Source organism: Oenanthe melanoleuca, chromosome 4 (genome assembly GCF_029582105.1).
Source record: "Oenanthe melanoleuca isolate GR-GAL-2019-014 chromosome 4, OMel1.0, whole genome shotgun sequence".
NCBI classification, from domain to species: domain Eukaryota; kingdom Metazoa; phylum Chordata; class Aves; order Passeriformes; family Muscicapidae; genus Oenanthe; species Oenanthe melanoleuca.
The window spans coordinates 38,285,872-38,300,004 of NC_079337.1; the positions used below are offsets into that span (position 1 = coordinate 38,285,872).

A 14,133-nucleotide genomic window follows, 5' to 3' on the forward strand; every position below is an offset into this window, starting at 1 on the left:
ATGTGGATACTAAACTGTTTCTCTAATGCTCCTTCTTAGAGATGCTGCAGCATTTTTAGTATGTAGGTATTTGTGATATCTTTGCCTTTTTATTTCCAAATCATTGAATTCCTGGGATCTTCTGTTCAAAAAGATTGCTAGGTAACATTTTTCTGAGGTAATTCTAAATATTTGAATATATGTATGAAGGATGATTGAAAGCCAGAAAGGAGCACTAATTTTTGATATCCTTATTATTCTAAAGGAAAATTAGGAGGATTTGCACAAGAAAACAACACTATAGATTCTGGAGAACTTGATATAGGCCGAAGAGCGATACAAGAAGTACCCCCTGGGATTTTTTGGAGATCACAACTCTTTATTGATCAGCCACAGTTTCTAAAGTTCAATATATCTCTTCAGAAAGATGCATTGATTGGAGTATATGGTCGAAAAGGCTTACCACCTTCACACACTCAGGTGAGAACTGCTTGCATTAAAAGTAGCACATTATTGAAAACCATGATCTTGTCTCTTTGAATCTTTTTTTCTCTCTCAGGATTACATTCTTTTCTATTTTTCTGATTTTTTTTTTTTTTTTACTATTTATAGTTTATTGATCTCATGTGATGACGTGAAAATTGGTGATGCTCTGTGTTGGGATCTAGAATGGGGGTACAGGGCATTCTTATTTATGAGCTGTTCTATTGCCTAATCAATACTGCTTCAGATATGGAGTTGTTTCATGCAAAATTTATAGGTGCTTTTTTTTATTCTTTGGTATATGCACATATCTTTAAAAACCTAAGCAAACTAATATAGAATGCTATGGCCACACATAAGGTGGGGTTGAGAGTTCCTGCAAACAGCTCATTAACCAAATTTCCAAAAAAGAAGACAAGCAAATACAACAGTATTTACAGTTTGGTGTCTCACTAAATAAAAATATAAAAGAAAATGTATATAATACAAAAATACAGTGAACTCGGGTTGTAAAAGTGGCAGACTTCACTAGGCATCTAGTGTCTTGAAACTTTTTTCTTAAGTATCCAGAGGACTTATTCTGTTCCACCCTTCAGAAGATTTCTAATTTATTGCATCTGATCACACTTCCTAGTAACAAAAAAACACTTCTTATCCATAGTGATAGAACAGTTAAAGTATAAAAGAATGAAGTATAAAAGAACAGTCTTCTGAAGTGGCAGGAGAAACAGAGAATCAGTGCTTCAGATGGTTTTTTAGCATTAATTGTATTCATATTATTTAAAAGATTTAAGACCCTCCAAGATTAGATTTCTTTCAGCACAATACTTGTCCAAGTGGTGGCTAAGATCCATTTTTCCACCTGCATGGGTATGTTAGCTCATTTTCTTCTACCCCATTTGGAGAAGCATCTTAGTGTTTCTTTATTTTATCTACACTTTTATTTTGAGTGTAGGGATTTGCCATGGACACAAATCTAAGTATAGCAGCCAAATGGTGTAATTATATCAAAGCTTGACTGATTAGCAAATCCATATCTTCAAAATTAATATATTTTAATTCAGTCCCATTTTTTTAAATTTTGATTTTCATGCTACTGCACTATTTAAATTTTTTGTGGGTTTTTTTCAGGCATGAATTTTAAAATATGTACAATATAGAAATATATTACTAATATATTAATAATTATTATGCCTACTTAACAAATACAAACCACAGAGGAAGAGTCAGCAAAGCAGCTAAAGTCATGGAATGTTACATTAACTTTGTTTGGTAGTTTAGTTTCCATTAAAGTTCAAACACCTTACTGAATGCAGAAAGTGCACTCATGTTTACTTAAAAATTGGATCTTCATAATAATGATTAAATGGATTTTCTTCAGACCTTCACGTCACCCTCAGGCTGACAACAACCACATGAAATTCTAGCATAAAGAAAATTGATTCAAAAAGTTATCAGCCATTTGAAATAGGGGTTTGGAATACAAATGCCATCTCAATAATAATATGAGTTAGGGGGATACATGTGTGGCAAGAATGAATAAAACTGAAGAAGCTGATCTAGGCTATGCGTCTATATGAGAACTTATGCAAGTAAGTACGTCTGTTAAAACAATGATCTTTACTTGATTCCTTATCCTGTCAAAAGATTGAAATAGGAGTGCCCTTTTTCCAAAAACACAGAGACTACTAAATCTGTTTCCTGCCCTCTGTCTTACATAGACTCCAAGTTCTTACTAATGTTTAAGTATGAAACAGCAGAAAGAATCATATGTGAGTCCTGCTTGACATTTTGCATACACTGTTCCCAGGATATAGGCCAAGCTCTCGTCCTATTTTTGCCTGGTGTATAATTAGAGTATTTTTAACAAACCATTGACTGACACTTGATACATTTAAAAATTAGGCATGCTTACTTATCAGTGCCCTAGTGAACTTATAAGGCTGCTAAAGTTTTCCAAGGGTACAGGTTTAGCAGAATGTTTATATGGCCTTGAACCCAATGATGTCCAGTTTAAGGGCCTGAGATAAAGCATGTATGTAATCTCCTAAAAATGCAGTTTCAGTAAGTAATGGGGTTTTATTTGTGACCATGCTCCTTCATATGGGGGGAAAAAATGGAATAAAATACATCTTGACAGTTTAGGTCTTTCTCCAACAAAGTCCTAACACAGGACTCTGATGATGACACAATTCATCCTGGTAAAATACATATTTAACTGAAGTAGCCCATATAAACAAAATAAAGTTTTGGCAAAAAGGCATCTAATGAAGTAGAACAGTGAGGGCATTACAAGCATAAGTTCATTTATTGCTTTCTTATTTTCCCTAACTCTTACAGCTTGTACTGACAAAAGCTCCTAACTGCAAGCTGGGCATAGGTAACAGGGGCAGACTAACGCTGATGTTTGGCTTCACTGCATCCTTCCATTTTACTTCCTTCCTTCACTTCCATCCTGGCCATTAGACAAGGCATCTCACTCATGTGGCTGCAAATGTCACAGGAGCACAGCAGACAAACACATGAATATCCATGCTGAGTTTGGTCAAAGGCCCATCTAGCCTTCTGTCTGTGATGGGGGCCACGAGCAGACACAGAGAGATTAATAAAGCAGCACAATAGCATTGTAGTTATTCTTCCCACAATATGCTTTTGGCCTCCAGAGTTTTGAGGCTGAAGGACTTTGCTGAGTCAAAGATGCTGTCTTTGATTTGCCTACAAATCCTTCTTAGATTCTTTTTTCCTGTGAATTTGCATAGTCCCCTTTGAGTCTATGGAAGCTTTTAGCATCTGTGACATTTGCAGCAGGGCTTAACTACACGTCTCACACTGCACTCCTCAGTGTGTTTTGAGACAGCAGCTTTTGTTTGACACACTGTTGGTAATGTTTTGGAAGAGGCAGGGCAGAATTTCTCATTCATTTCTTCTCCATGCCACCCTTGATTTATGGATCTCTAGAGTTATCAGTGAGTTGTATTTTTTCCAGCCTGCTTTGTTGTTCTTTTTATGAAAGCTTTTTCAGTCCTTTGGTCAGCCGTTTCTGAACGTTCTCCAGTTTTAATGCAACTTTTTCAAGGTGTGGGGACCAGAACAGCGCAGAACATAAATATATTTGACTATGATGGTTTCATTCAATGCCTTAATGATGACTGCTTTTATTTTTTAAATTATTGAGCTCTTATTTCCATAATCTGTCTACAATAGCTCAAAAATCTCATCCTGCAATGACAAAAGTTGGCTCAGAGCCCATCTCTGGATGTGTAAAGCTAGGGTTGTTTCATGAGGACTTTGAAAAGTAGGATCTTACATGTATCACTTCATGTCTGTGTCTCTTGAATGCTATCTGCCCTTATCTTCTAGTCACAGAATGACAAGTGCTAATAACAAAATTTATGCAAATGCACAACTGCTGCTTGTTTCTCAAACGTCAGTATTTGAATTTTTGATCTTACATTAAATAATTGAGACCTCATTACTTCCTCCACTCTGCCAGCATTTGTAAATTTGCCTTGTCACCTGCCCTCCTCCGGTATCTTTGCTCATATACCTGTGATGCTCTACACGTGTAACCACACAGCACAATTTTCTTTAGGTCCCTCCTTACACCTTTGGTATTTATACCAATGTCTGTCTTCTCTCCATTGTCACCTTTGTCTGTAATGCAAAATTTGCCTTTTATATTTTCCATCTTGTTCTCCACTTCTCTCCTGTAGCTTTGCCTGTTTATCCACCTCTTTTTGGCACCCAGTTAAACCTGACAGCAAGTAAGAGGATGACATAGTCAATATCTGTCCCTAACTGTACAACCTCTGGTCCCAATTATCCTACCATTTCAAGGGACATAATAAAAGTGTGATAGAAATTAGCTTGGGAGAGATCTCAAGAAGTCTTAGTTTACACCCTTATCTTGTAATAGGATGAATTGTATGTAAACTATTCCTATAAATCGCTTAAACAATAACAGAATGCAGAAAATTTAACTCTTGTTTTGTGCCATAACCCAAAATAACAGCAGTGTAGCATGTAGGATTTGATCGTATTCAGGACAGAATTTTTGTTGCTTTGCTGTATTCTCTTTAGGTGCCAAAATTAGTCTCAAGCATAGCTACTATTTGTGTGTCACAGACTGATCTGAGATGCATAGTTCTCTTTCTGGGGAATCCTAAATAAATCAACCAGAAATAATTGACGGTGGCTGTCCATTCAAAACCCAATCAATGCAAGCCTGAAAGTCTTTGTGACGCTTTCTAAAAATGTCAGTTCCATTGCAGCCAGAGAATCAATATGTTTATTTAAAAAGACTTTTAAGAATAAAAAAATATACTTTGGTTTAAAGCAAAACTGTATGGAATGGTAGGGCAAATCATCACATTTAGACTCAATATAAAGGAAATTAGTTTATCCTCATAGGAGGAAAATAAAATTGGTGTGGTTGTGGTTGTGAAGAGAATTGTTTTTCCAGTCTGTTTTTGTTGCCATGTCTCAAATGTAAAAAAAAGAAGCCTTTAAAAGGGTTAGTTAAGATCAATTATTGTTTTTTGCTGGGGGTCAGAATGAACAGTAAATTCTCTTCTGTATGGCTTTTTAAGTGTAGTCTAAAATGGTGTTCTGATAACAGCGTATGTCCTTATTACATTACAAATACAAAATCGTGAATTGTACTGGGTTTGTCAGCCATTAGTGGCCAATCAAGAGGTGTTCCTGTATTAAAAATACAGTTTTAATCTGAATTTCTCCTTCTACAAGTGTGGTCTCTTGCCATCTACAAATTACAAAGTCACAACTAATGTCTATGAATGGCCTGTTAAAACTCAGAGCTCCTACAGCCTTCCCTTTTTAAAAATATTAAAACCACCAGAGAGGCAGGAGTGAAAAAAAAAGCCAAAATTGTTTTTCTCTCTCTCACAAAATAAGATAAATATTTAATTCTCTGACAAATGAGAGTGTTGAATGGTTTTGAATAATTGCTCTCCCCAAACGATCGCATTTGTTTCCATGTGGTGCAGCACATACAAAGCTGCCGAGGCACCGGCTTCTGCGCATCCTAATTACATTATGTTCTATTCTGCTCATTCAGACAGAGCTGGAAAAGTGTCTTGGGTGTTGATAGAGTCGTATTAACTATGCATTTCCTTCACATCCTGGCTGGTGGGAAGATGATTCTGATTACTGGGGAGGAGCAATCCTAAAATACCACTGGATTTTGGCCTGCAATTTCATCATAAGAGAACATAAGTACTTAAACCCTTGTTCCTGGGAAAAGGCTATCATATTTTCTTTAGTCCCAGGAGCAGTTTCTGAAGGTCACAAGTCAGGGTGTAAAATCACTGATCCTCTGGTCCTGGGAACTGATCTTATCCAGCTCAGGTGAATCAGTAGTTCCATATGCTGGCCTTTACTTTAATAGGCCCTGGATGTAATTTCATTTGAGAGAGATCTTGAACATGTGGAAAGATTGAAGGTTTATGTGCTACAGTTCACTTCATATGATAAACATGTGTCACAGTAGGAGTGAAACTTTGAACTGTAAAAGCAGAGACCCTCTGCCACAAGCAAGAATGTTATTCAATTTTCCAACCTGTTTAATTTTGCTCTATATGTATTGATCTTTACATGTTCAACATGCAGAAGACAACTTTCAAGCCATGAGAACAGACTCCAGATAATGTAAAATCAGTGTAGGGCCTGGAGCAGTTCTAGCCCTCCAGGTGCTGTTAGCCCTAGTTAAGGTGCATAAACATGCATAACATGCATAAAAACCTGTGTTGTGAGCTTGATTGTTTTTATCAGCTAAGATGCTGCTACATTTTTCCAAGCCCCATAATAGTTGTTAAAATACAGTATGTGCTGTCCATTGACCTGAGGTACCATGGGGCTTGGTCAGTTTGCCATTTTTGATAGTTACAATGTTTTCTACTTTCCATCTTTTGTTTTGAGCTTCTCTGATGAGAAATAAAACTCTTGCTCTCCTTCCTCCAGAATCCTGTACAAAAGGGGGAAATCTGAAATTAAATGAAGTAGATTATTGGTATTTGATATTGTTATTATTATTAGCCCATATGTATGTAACACAGTTGGAAGGTTAGCTCTCACCTGTAATTAAGGTGCCTGTCATGACTGCAAACTCATTTCAACTGCTATTTTCTTCCCCTAGTGTGTGTAATGGGTTCATTGGCCATTTTCAACTGACAAAGTCATTCTAATAAGCATGAGAACTAGTTGGTAATTTTGTTCGTATGCTTAGCAAGGAGCAAAAAAATAGGAAAGGGTTGGTTTCAGCTCCTGCTTCCCTGCTCCAAAAGGAAACTCTTGGTCTACATATAAGCACATTGTCAGGGTGGTGCCATGGTTATCCAGTGACTTGTCAAGCTCCTGTCTGCTTCGTTGCAGTATGACTTTGTGGAGCTCCTGGATGGCAGCCGGCTGATTGCAAGGGAGCAACGCAACCTGCTGGAGTCGGAGCGAGCAGGACGGCAGGCGAGGTCTGTCAGTCTCCACGAGGCAGGTTTTATCCAGTATTTGGATTCTGGCATCTGGCACCTGGCCTTTTATAATGATGGGAAAAATGCAGAGCAGGTGTCTTTTAATACCATAATTATAGGTAAGCATAATCTTTAAAGCTCTCACCAAACACTACCTTGGGGTCAGGATTTTTAGGAATTCATAGATACGTTTTTGTAGTTAAATGATCTGACTTTTTTTTTTCCAGGTTTTCCATTTATGTGTTTCTTTTGCTACTCAGAATAAAACACAGAGTATATATTTTAATCTCTTGATCTAAGGCCTAAGGGTTTTAATTTCTTTGTCTAAGGCATAAGTACTTCTAGTGAAACAGTGCTTGAAAGGAGGATGCTGTTTTGAAGTATTTATTAAATGTTCAGAATCAGATTTAAAGTATGGAGCTCATATAGTTTTACACTTATAATTTTAGCCTTTTGGTTGGAATATAGTGTCCTAAGATACTGGGGACTTCAGCAGTAGAAAATCACAGCTACTTGAGCTCTTCAGACAAAACAAATGTAAACACTTCTTGGAGCAAGAAGAAGCTGTCAGTTAGTAGTGCTTCAAATGTTAGGTACTTCATGCAGTGGTCACCTGTGAATTATCCTTCTCTTTTTCCTTTTAGAGTCTGTGGTGGAATGCCCCCGAAATTGCCATGGTAACGGTGAATGTGTTTCTGGATCCTGCCATTGTTTTCCTGGGTTTCTGGGCCCCGATTGTTCTAGAGGTAAAGCAACCCAATGCTTTTCTCAAGTCAATTTAAGCGAGCATGAAGACAAATACATGAGAAAAGCAACATTTCACATGCTCCTCTTTATAAACTTTGGTGCAGTTCTTTATTTTGATTGCTCTGCCGTGTTCTGTTCTGCAGCAGCCTGCCCCGTGCTGTGCAGTGGCAATGGGCAGTACTCCAAAGGACGCTGCCTGTGCTACAGTGGCTGGAAGGGCACCGAGTGTGACGTGCCTACAAGTCAGTGCATCGATCCCCAGTGTGGGGGAAGGGGCATTTGTATCATGGGCTCTTGTGCCTGCAACTCTGGGTACAAAGGAGAAAACTGTGAAGAAGGTAAATGAGTAAATATTTATGCCAGCGCCAGCTGTTGTTGGTCAGGTTAACAGCTGGCACATCCAGCACTATAAATTTTTCTAGATTTAAATCTTTTGCACTAACCCTGTTTCTTCAAAAATTGTTTTGCAATGCTAAAAAACAAGTTTTTGAATCACTAGTATCACTGAATTCTACAGAATTATTGTACTCTATTTATTCTCAAGTAAGAAGTAGAAAAATCCAAAGTAATGTGCATGTAATGTTTTTGCTTGCCAGTATATTTGGGTTTTGTCTGGCTGAAGCCAGCTAAGAAGAAAGAACATGAAACACATCTGTAGGAATTCTAACTGAATTTTCTAGATATAGAGTAATCATTAATTGATTGCATTTGTTAGTAGTCTTTTCCACTGACCAGATTGTAGAAAGTGCTGATTCAAATGCATCAGGGGGAAAATATTATGCCTTATTCTTGTATCCCAGAGATGTGCATAATAATACTCATTCTGGTGTGCTGCAAAATGCGGTTCATTTTCCATTCTATTTTTTTAGGGAGTAAAAACCTCTATTTTCTTCCCCAATCAAATTGATTTTATTGATCTCTACATACAAAGTAATGCAATTAAGTCTCTGGAATTAAATTTTCAGACCATTGACCCTACAAGTGTAACACTTTGTTGAGTCAAATTGCTAAATTAAATCTCATCATCTAAAGCACAAGTGAATTAAGATAGATAGACAGTATGCAACTCATTCATTTCTGAAACAATTTGGGGTTCCTATATAGCAAAACTATAAAGTAGTGGATTGGGTCAGTTGTACCAGGCAATAGTGCTGCAGAGAATCCAGCACTTACTATGTTATGATTAGACAGAGTCAAGATCAGTTGCCCAAGACCCAAAGCCAGTCTTGCTGTAATTCAGAAAAACTAGCAAACCTTGAAAGATTCTCCATTGATTCTGTGGTAACCTGTAATTGTCTTGATGTCAGTTATGTGCATGCACAAAATTTATAGAATCAGAAAGTGATGTGAAAGGGAGGTGTTCTTGCAAGGAAAATTGCAGCTATACAAGTGAATACAAGGAGTGATGTACCTTGTAGCCAGAGAAGGGAGACTGGCACAAAGACATCTTATTGCACTCTGTCTTTTCCTCATTCATTGCAATGAAAGAAAAGTGAACTTCTCAGCTTCAGCTTACTATGTTTACTTTCAAGATGGGTGCAATGCTGCCTACTTCATCAGGCATATTTCATAATTCAAATTTCATATTTGAAATGTGAATTAAGCACAAAAGTATCATTAGCACCTGTAGGTTGATGACTGTTGTTAGGATTGACAGGTTCAAGCTGAGCTTTGTCATCTCCCTGCAGCGGATTGCTTGGACCCAGCCTGCTCCAGCCATGGTGTGTGCATCCATGGAGAGTGCCACTGCAACCCGGGCTGGGGTGGCAACAACTGTGAAATCCTGAAGACAATGTGCTCTGACCAGTGTTCTGGTCATGGCACCTACCTTCAAGAGAGTGGTAGCTGCACCTGCGACCCCAACTGGACAGGTCCAGATTGCTCCAATGGTAAGAGATAAAAGCACTGGCATTTTATGAAATGTTGATGTCTTGAATAGCAGCATTTTAATGACATTATTGTGTTAGGACCTGACCTGCTAAGCTGATTGATCTCTTTGAGTTGACTAGAGCATGAACTGTAAATTGATTCAAAGGTTCAAAATAATTGATGAGTTTGAAGGATTTGAAAATCAATGTGTTTGTTTGTATCTTTTAGCTGCCTTTGTCTGGTTATCTCAGGTATTTCACAAGCAAGTTTAGAATATTCTTTGCATGATATGGATATTTCCTAATACATCTGCTTAGAAACTTAAAACTACACTAGTGAAACCAGGGACGTTCACATTTTAAGAATCTCTCCAGCTAATTTGAGGAAATTTTCCTGAAAAACTTACAACATTCAAGTTGGAAGGCAAAGGGAATGCAAGAATGAATCTTAAACAGCTTTCAAGGCAGGGTGCAGGCTGCCAGGGTAGAAGAGTTGGTAGGAGTGAAGAAGCAGAGGAATTTCTTGAAATATGGAACTGAACTTATTAAAATCATAGTCTGCGCTTAGAAACAAAAGGAGGAAACTAGAGGTACTAGCACACAGAGCAGAATCTAAATATTTATAAAGTATGACAGCAGCTTTTTGACAAATACGAGTTTTTAGAATCTTGTTTAGTAGCCACACATCAAAAAGGTAATGATGTTTAACTGTGAGACATGTATTTGTCTAAACCAGTTCATCTAAGAACTCAGACGTTTTGTTAATGAAAACTGAACACATGGACTAGCTGGGTTTACGCCAGCTTATGAATAAATATAACTTTTTCATGAGGAACCATCTTTTTCAAACAAATGTACTTCCTGACCAGGATCTGTGATACTTCATAATGGTTTATGCATACGAGAGTGATAGAGTTCCAAACATGCGAGAAAAAGTGACAAAGAGAAGAAAATGTTGTCTTCTGTGAAATTTGTTTAGAAGAAGAAATCCTTTTCTGTTTCTAGCACTAAAAATGGCTATTTGTGTTAGACCCTGTCTAGTTCTCAGGCAAAACATAGATCCTCTATTTACTGACATGTCCTCTATGCTTCTTTTGATGACCAGTTATGCTCCATCTTTTACTTATGTTTCATGGAATGATATGTCGTTAAAATAACATAAAACGTTTCTGATCTCAAATATCTCAAGTGTGTCAGACTCACAAAAGAATGTTTGTAAAAACATGCAGAGATTATTTGCTGAAGCTATGCAAAATGACCTTCAGAGGAGTACTAAAAAAGTAAATCGTACCCAAAAACATGTTGTTAAGCTGTGAGATGAAGAAAAGAATGAGTTATTTCCATCAGAGACTTTTATAGGTTTGAAATCAGCAGAGCTTTCCTCTATCTTCATCAGCAGTTTGTCCGTTAATTAGCCCTTCAATTCCACTTCAATTAAATTAACTCTAATTAATAAATTCATTACAAAGATTGACGCACCTTGCTGAAAGCTAGTGTGCTAAAAGCTGATAAACACCTTCACCCTAATGAAAAATTGATTAGATTGAAGAGAAATAAACCTTTCTTTCTCGGAGCTGCAGTGACGTTTTGTGACTCTGAACTTAATCAAACCATCTTGCATCTTTTAATCAAAAATTTAATTCAAAGTAGATATAAAATGCTATATAGTTAGTGAGGGGAGGAAAGGGGATGGAAATTGCAGCTGTCTTTCTCCATAAAGGTTTTGGGCTGTTTCTTACAGAGCATATCAGAGCTCCTTGATACTGTGTTTAATGTTCCACAGCACTTTGAGACAGCAGGGAGAAAAACACTGTGGATCAGGAAACCGGAAACCTTTCTTGCACTGAATGCAAGTTTCTTTTGCTGTTAAAAATAATTCTGATCTTTTATTACTGAACTACTTGCTGTCTTTTACAAGAAAAAAATACCTAAATATATCATTTCCATGAACCATACATGGCTACAGCCAGCTGTATGCCAAGGAACTAAACAAGTCCCTCAGCCTGGATTGTATCTCTTTGGTTTTCTGTTTTCTGCTTAGCAGAAGTAAAGTTTACTGGAGTCTGACTAAATAAACCAAAACAGTAAATGCAAACTCTGGCAGTGTAAATTATCATCTTGTACTAGCTGAGACTTAATATGTGTTATTTGACCTCTGACTACTTTTGGCTGTTAACCTATTTTTCAATTATTCTATCAGATACAAGATCCTGTTACTATATGTAAATGACAAGTTAAATTGCTGTATGTTGATTTATTTTTTTAACAAAGTATTATTGAAACCAGACTGTTCCTAGCAGTCATACACTATACAAATCCACTGATTTGTAAAGGAGTAAAATGATCTTTTATACTTTATAGATGTGTCAGTGTGTCAGCATAGTGCTAATTTGTCTCACTAAGGCTGATTCGTTATAATGAAAAATGTGTCAGAAATGGCACATTTTAACTTTGAAAGAAAGCAGGGATTATGGAGGGGAGACCTTGCTGATTTGAGCTTCGTCATATTAGATTTTCACTCACAACAGACAATGATCCAGGTATACATTACATTTCCTCACTGTGAGTACAGTGTAACTTCTGGTAGGTCCGAGAGCCATATAATCTAAGATACAGAAGGTTACTCTTAAGACATGTGACCACAAAGAAATGTGCTTGAAAATTACTGCACTTAAACGTTTATCACTGATGTCTGAAAGAGCATTGGCAAAGAGATAAAACTCTGTGCTCTCTATTCTGTCCAATCTTAGGTGAAAATGTCTTTCGCTGTAAATTCCTTTGATTTAGCTTTCAAAGATTTTGCCTTTCTTATTATTCCCATGTCGAATTAAAGTTTTGCCCTTCTGACGCATGCCTCCCCGTGTCCCCCTGTGCTTGCAGAGCTGTGTCCGGCGGAGTGCGGCGCGCACGGCGTGTGCGTGGGCGGCGCGTGTCGCTGCGAGGAGGGCTGGACGGGCGCAGCCTGCAGCCAGCGGGCCTGCCACCCCCGCTGCGCCGAGCACGGCACCTGTAAGGACGGCAAGTGTGAATGTAGCCAGGGATGGAACGGAGAGCACTGTACCATTGGTAGGCTGCCTGTGCTTTACCCTGCCCTCGCCGCAAAATCCTGACAGCCAGCGCTGCTGCTGGCCACGTCTCTATAAGAAGTGTGTTGCTTTGAGGAATGTTTCTTCAAACGGAGTATTTGCATGTGTCGGTCTGTGAAAAAGAGTTGATATTTTAAGAAAGGAATTGGTTATATAATGGCTCATCAGTTCTTCATACCTAGTTTGCCATGATAAGAAGGTGGAAGAATTTCCTCTTCAATCTTTTCCCTTTAACAGCCTTTCACTAAGGGGGTGGTTACTTTTATTTTGGACAGTAAATATACTATCTGATTTGTGCTTTTCTATTTTTATGTGATAGCTTTATGTCTTTTGGAAATGAGGCTTCCTATTGTTTTTCTTTCCTTTTTTTCCACTTTTAAGGAGAAGAAGCACTAAAAGATGACTTGCCTGCATAAAAATGTCACTTCCACCATGTCATAAATGTGATCTAACTGCCCAAAATTATCTTCTGTCAACATAATTTTCTGTTTTAGAATATTATCAAATTTCTTACATGCTAATAATGTAGCAGCAGTTTAATACAGCTGATTGAGAGTAAGCTTCTATGTTTCTGTCACCAAGTTAGTTCTAGTGCCTGAAAACTATATCAGTGGAGCTTTTCTTACCCAGTTATTTACAGTCCATATGTCCCATGTAGAGTAGGATATCCTTCTCCACTGCAGTGGCTTTGACAGTGAGCTAGCATGAGAAATCATGCATTTAAATAGGACTAAGACAACGTGGAGCTGTAATGCTAAGAAATTCTCTTCCACACTTCCCTTTGTGCAAGACGCTGCAGGTCGGTAACAGTGCAGTAGAGTCCTATCCAAACAATTTTTATCTCGGAAGAACCATGGAAAAAAACTTCTGCATGCCAACAGGTAGGAAGCACAGGCAAAGGAACTGGCAATGTAAGAGGTGACTGGCTTGTACTTTGGTGAGTGGAGAGCATTGCATGGAGCTCATTAGAGGCTGTGACTGGACTAACCATGACTGAAGTATTTATGGGCACACCTCCCAAGTATGAGAAGCATCATGGATAGGCACTTTGAGGTGGATTAAATTGGCAACAAAAGAGGTAGCCACAGTGGTCAGACAAAGGCAAGCATAACACTGAGTGATGAGGAAATCATGGATAATCTGAATAATCAAAAGTCCAGTAAGTAAAAAACTCCACATAGTTCTGTGTTTGGATAGATGGAGGAGAGATGGTTAAAAGAGGTGATGTAGCTGAAGCAAGAGGATAGGACAGTAAGTCTAACTGCAGTGGATCTGATGGATGTAAATGTAGCATGATTTGCTTTTGCAACAAGCTAAAAAGAGCCTGGGGAAATTTTAACTTTGATGGAAGTTTTGAAAGAGCTCTAACTCTGAATGTGTTAGCACAGCTAAGCCATAACAGGGACACAAGTGTCTAGAAAACAGCAAAACCCAAGCTGTGCTCCCAGGTATTTACAGCCATGGCTGAGGGGCAGGTGGTGGTGCTGT

At 38.0% G+C, this 14,133-nt stretch overlaps 1 protein-coding gene across 1 annotated transcript in view; it reads left to right on the forward strand.

Moving 5' to 3' along the window:
• TENM3 (teneurin transmembrane protein 3) overlaps nt 1-14,133 on the forward strand; it is a 347,891-nt gene that overhangs the window by 255,984 nt on the left and 77,774 nt on the right. The window contains exons 9-14 of the mRNA XM_056490446.1: nt 245-459; nt 6,853-7,063; nt 7,589-7,690; nt 7,835-8,029; nt 9,380-9,580; nt 12,440-12,625. Of these exons, the coding sequence (XP_056346421.1) occupies nt 245-459; nt 6,853-7,063; nt 7,589-7,690; nt 7,835-8,029; nt 9,380-9,580; nt 12,440-12,625 (1,110 nt within the window). The remainder of the gene's footprint in view (nt 1-244; nt 460-6,852; nt 7,064-7,588; nt 7,691-7,834; nt 8,030-9,379; nt 9,581-12,439; nt 12,626-14,133) is intronic.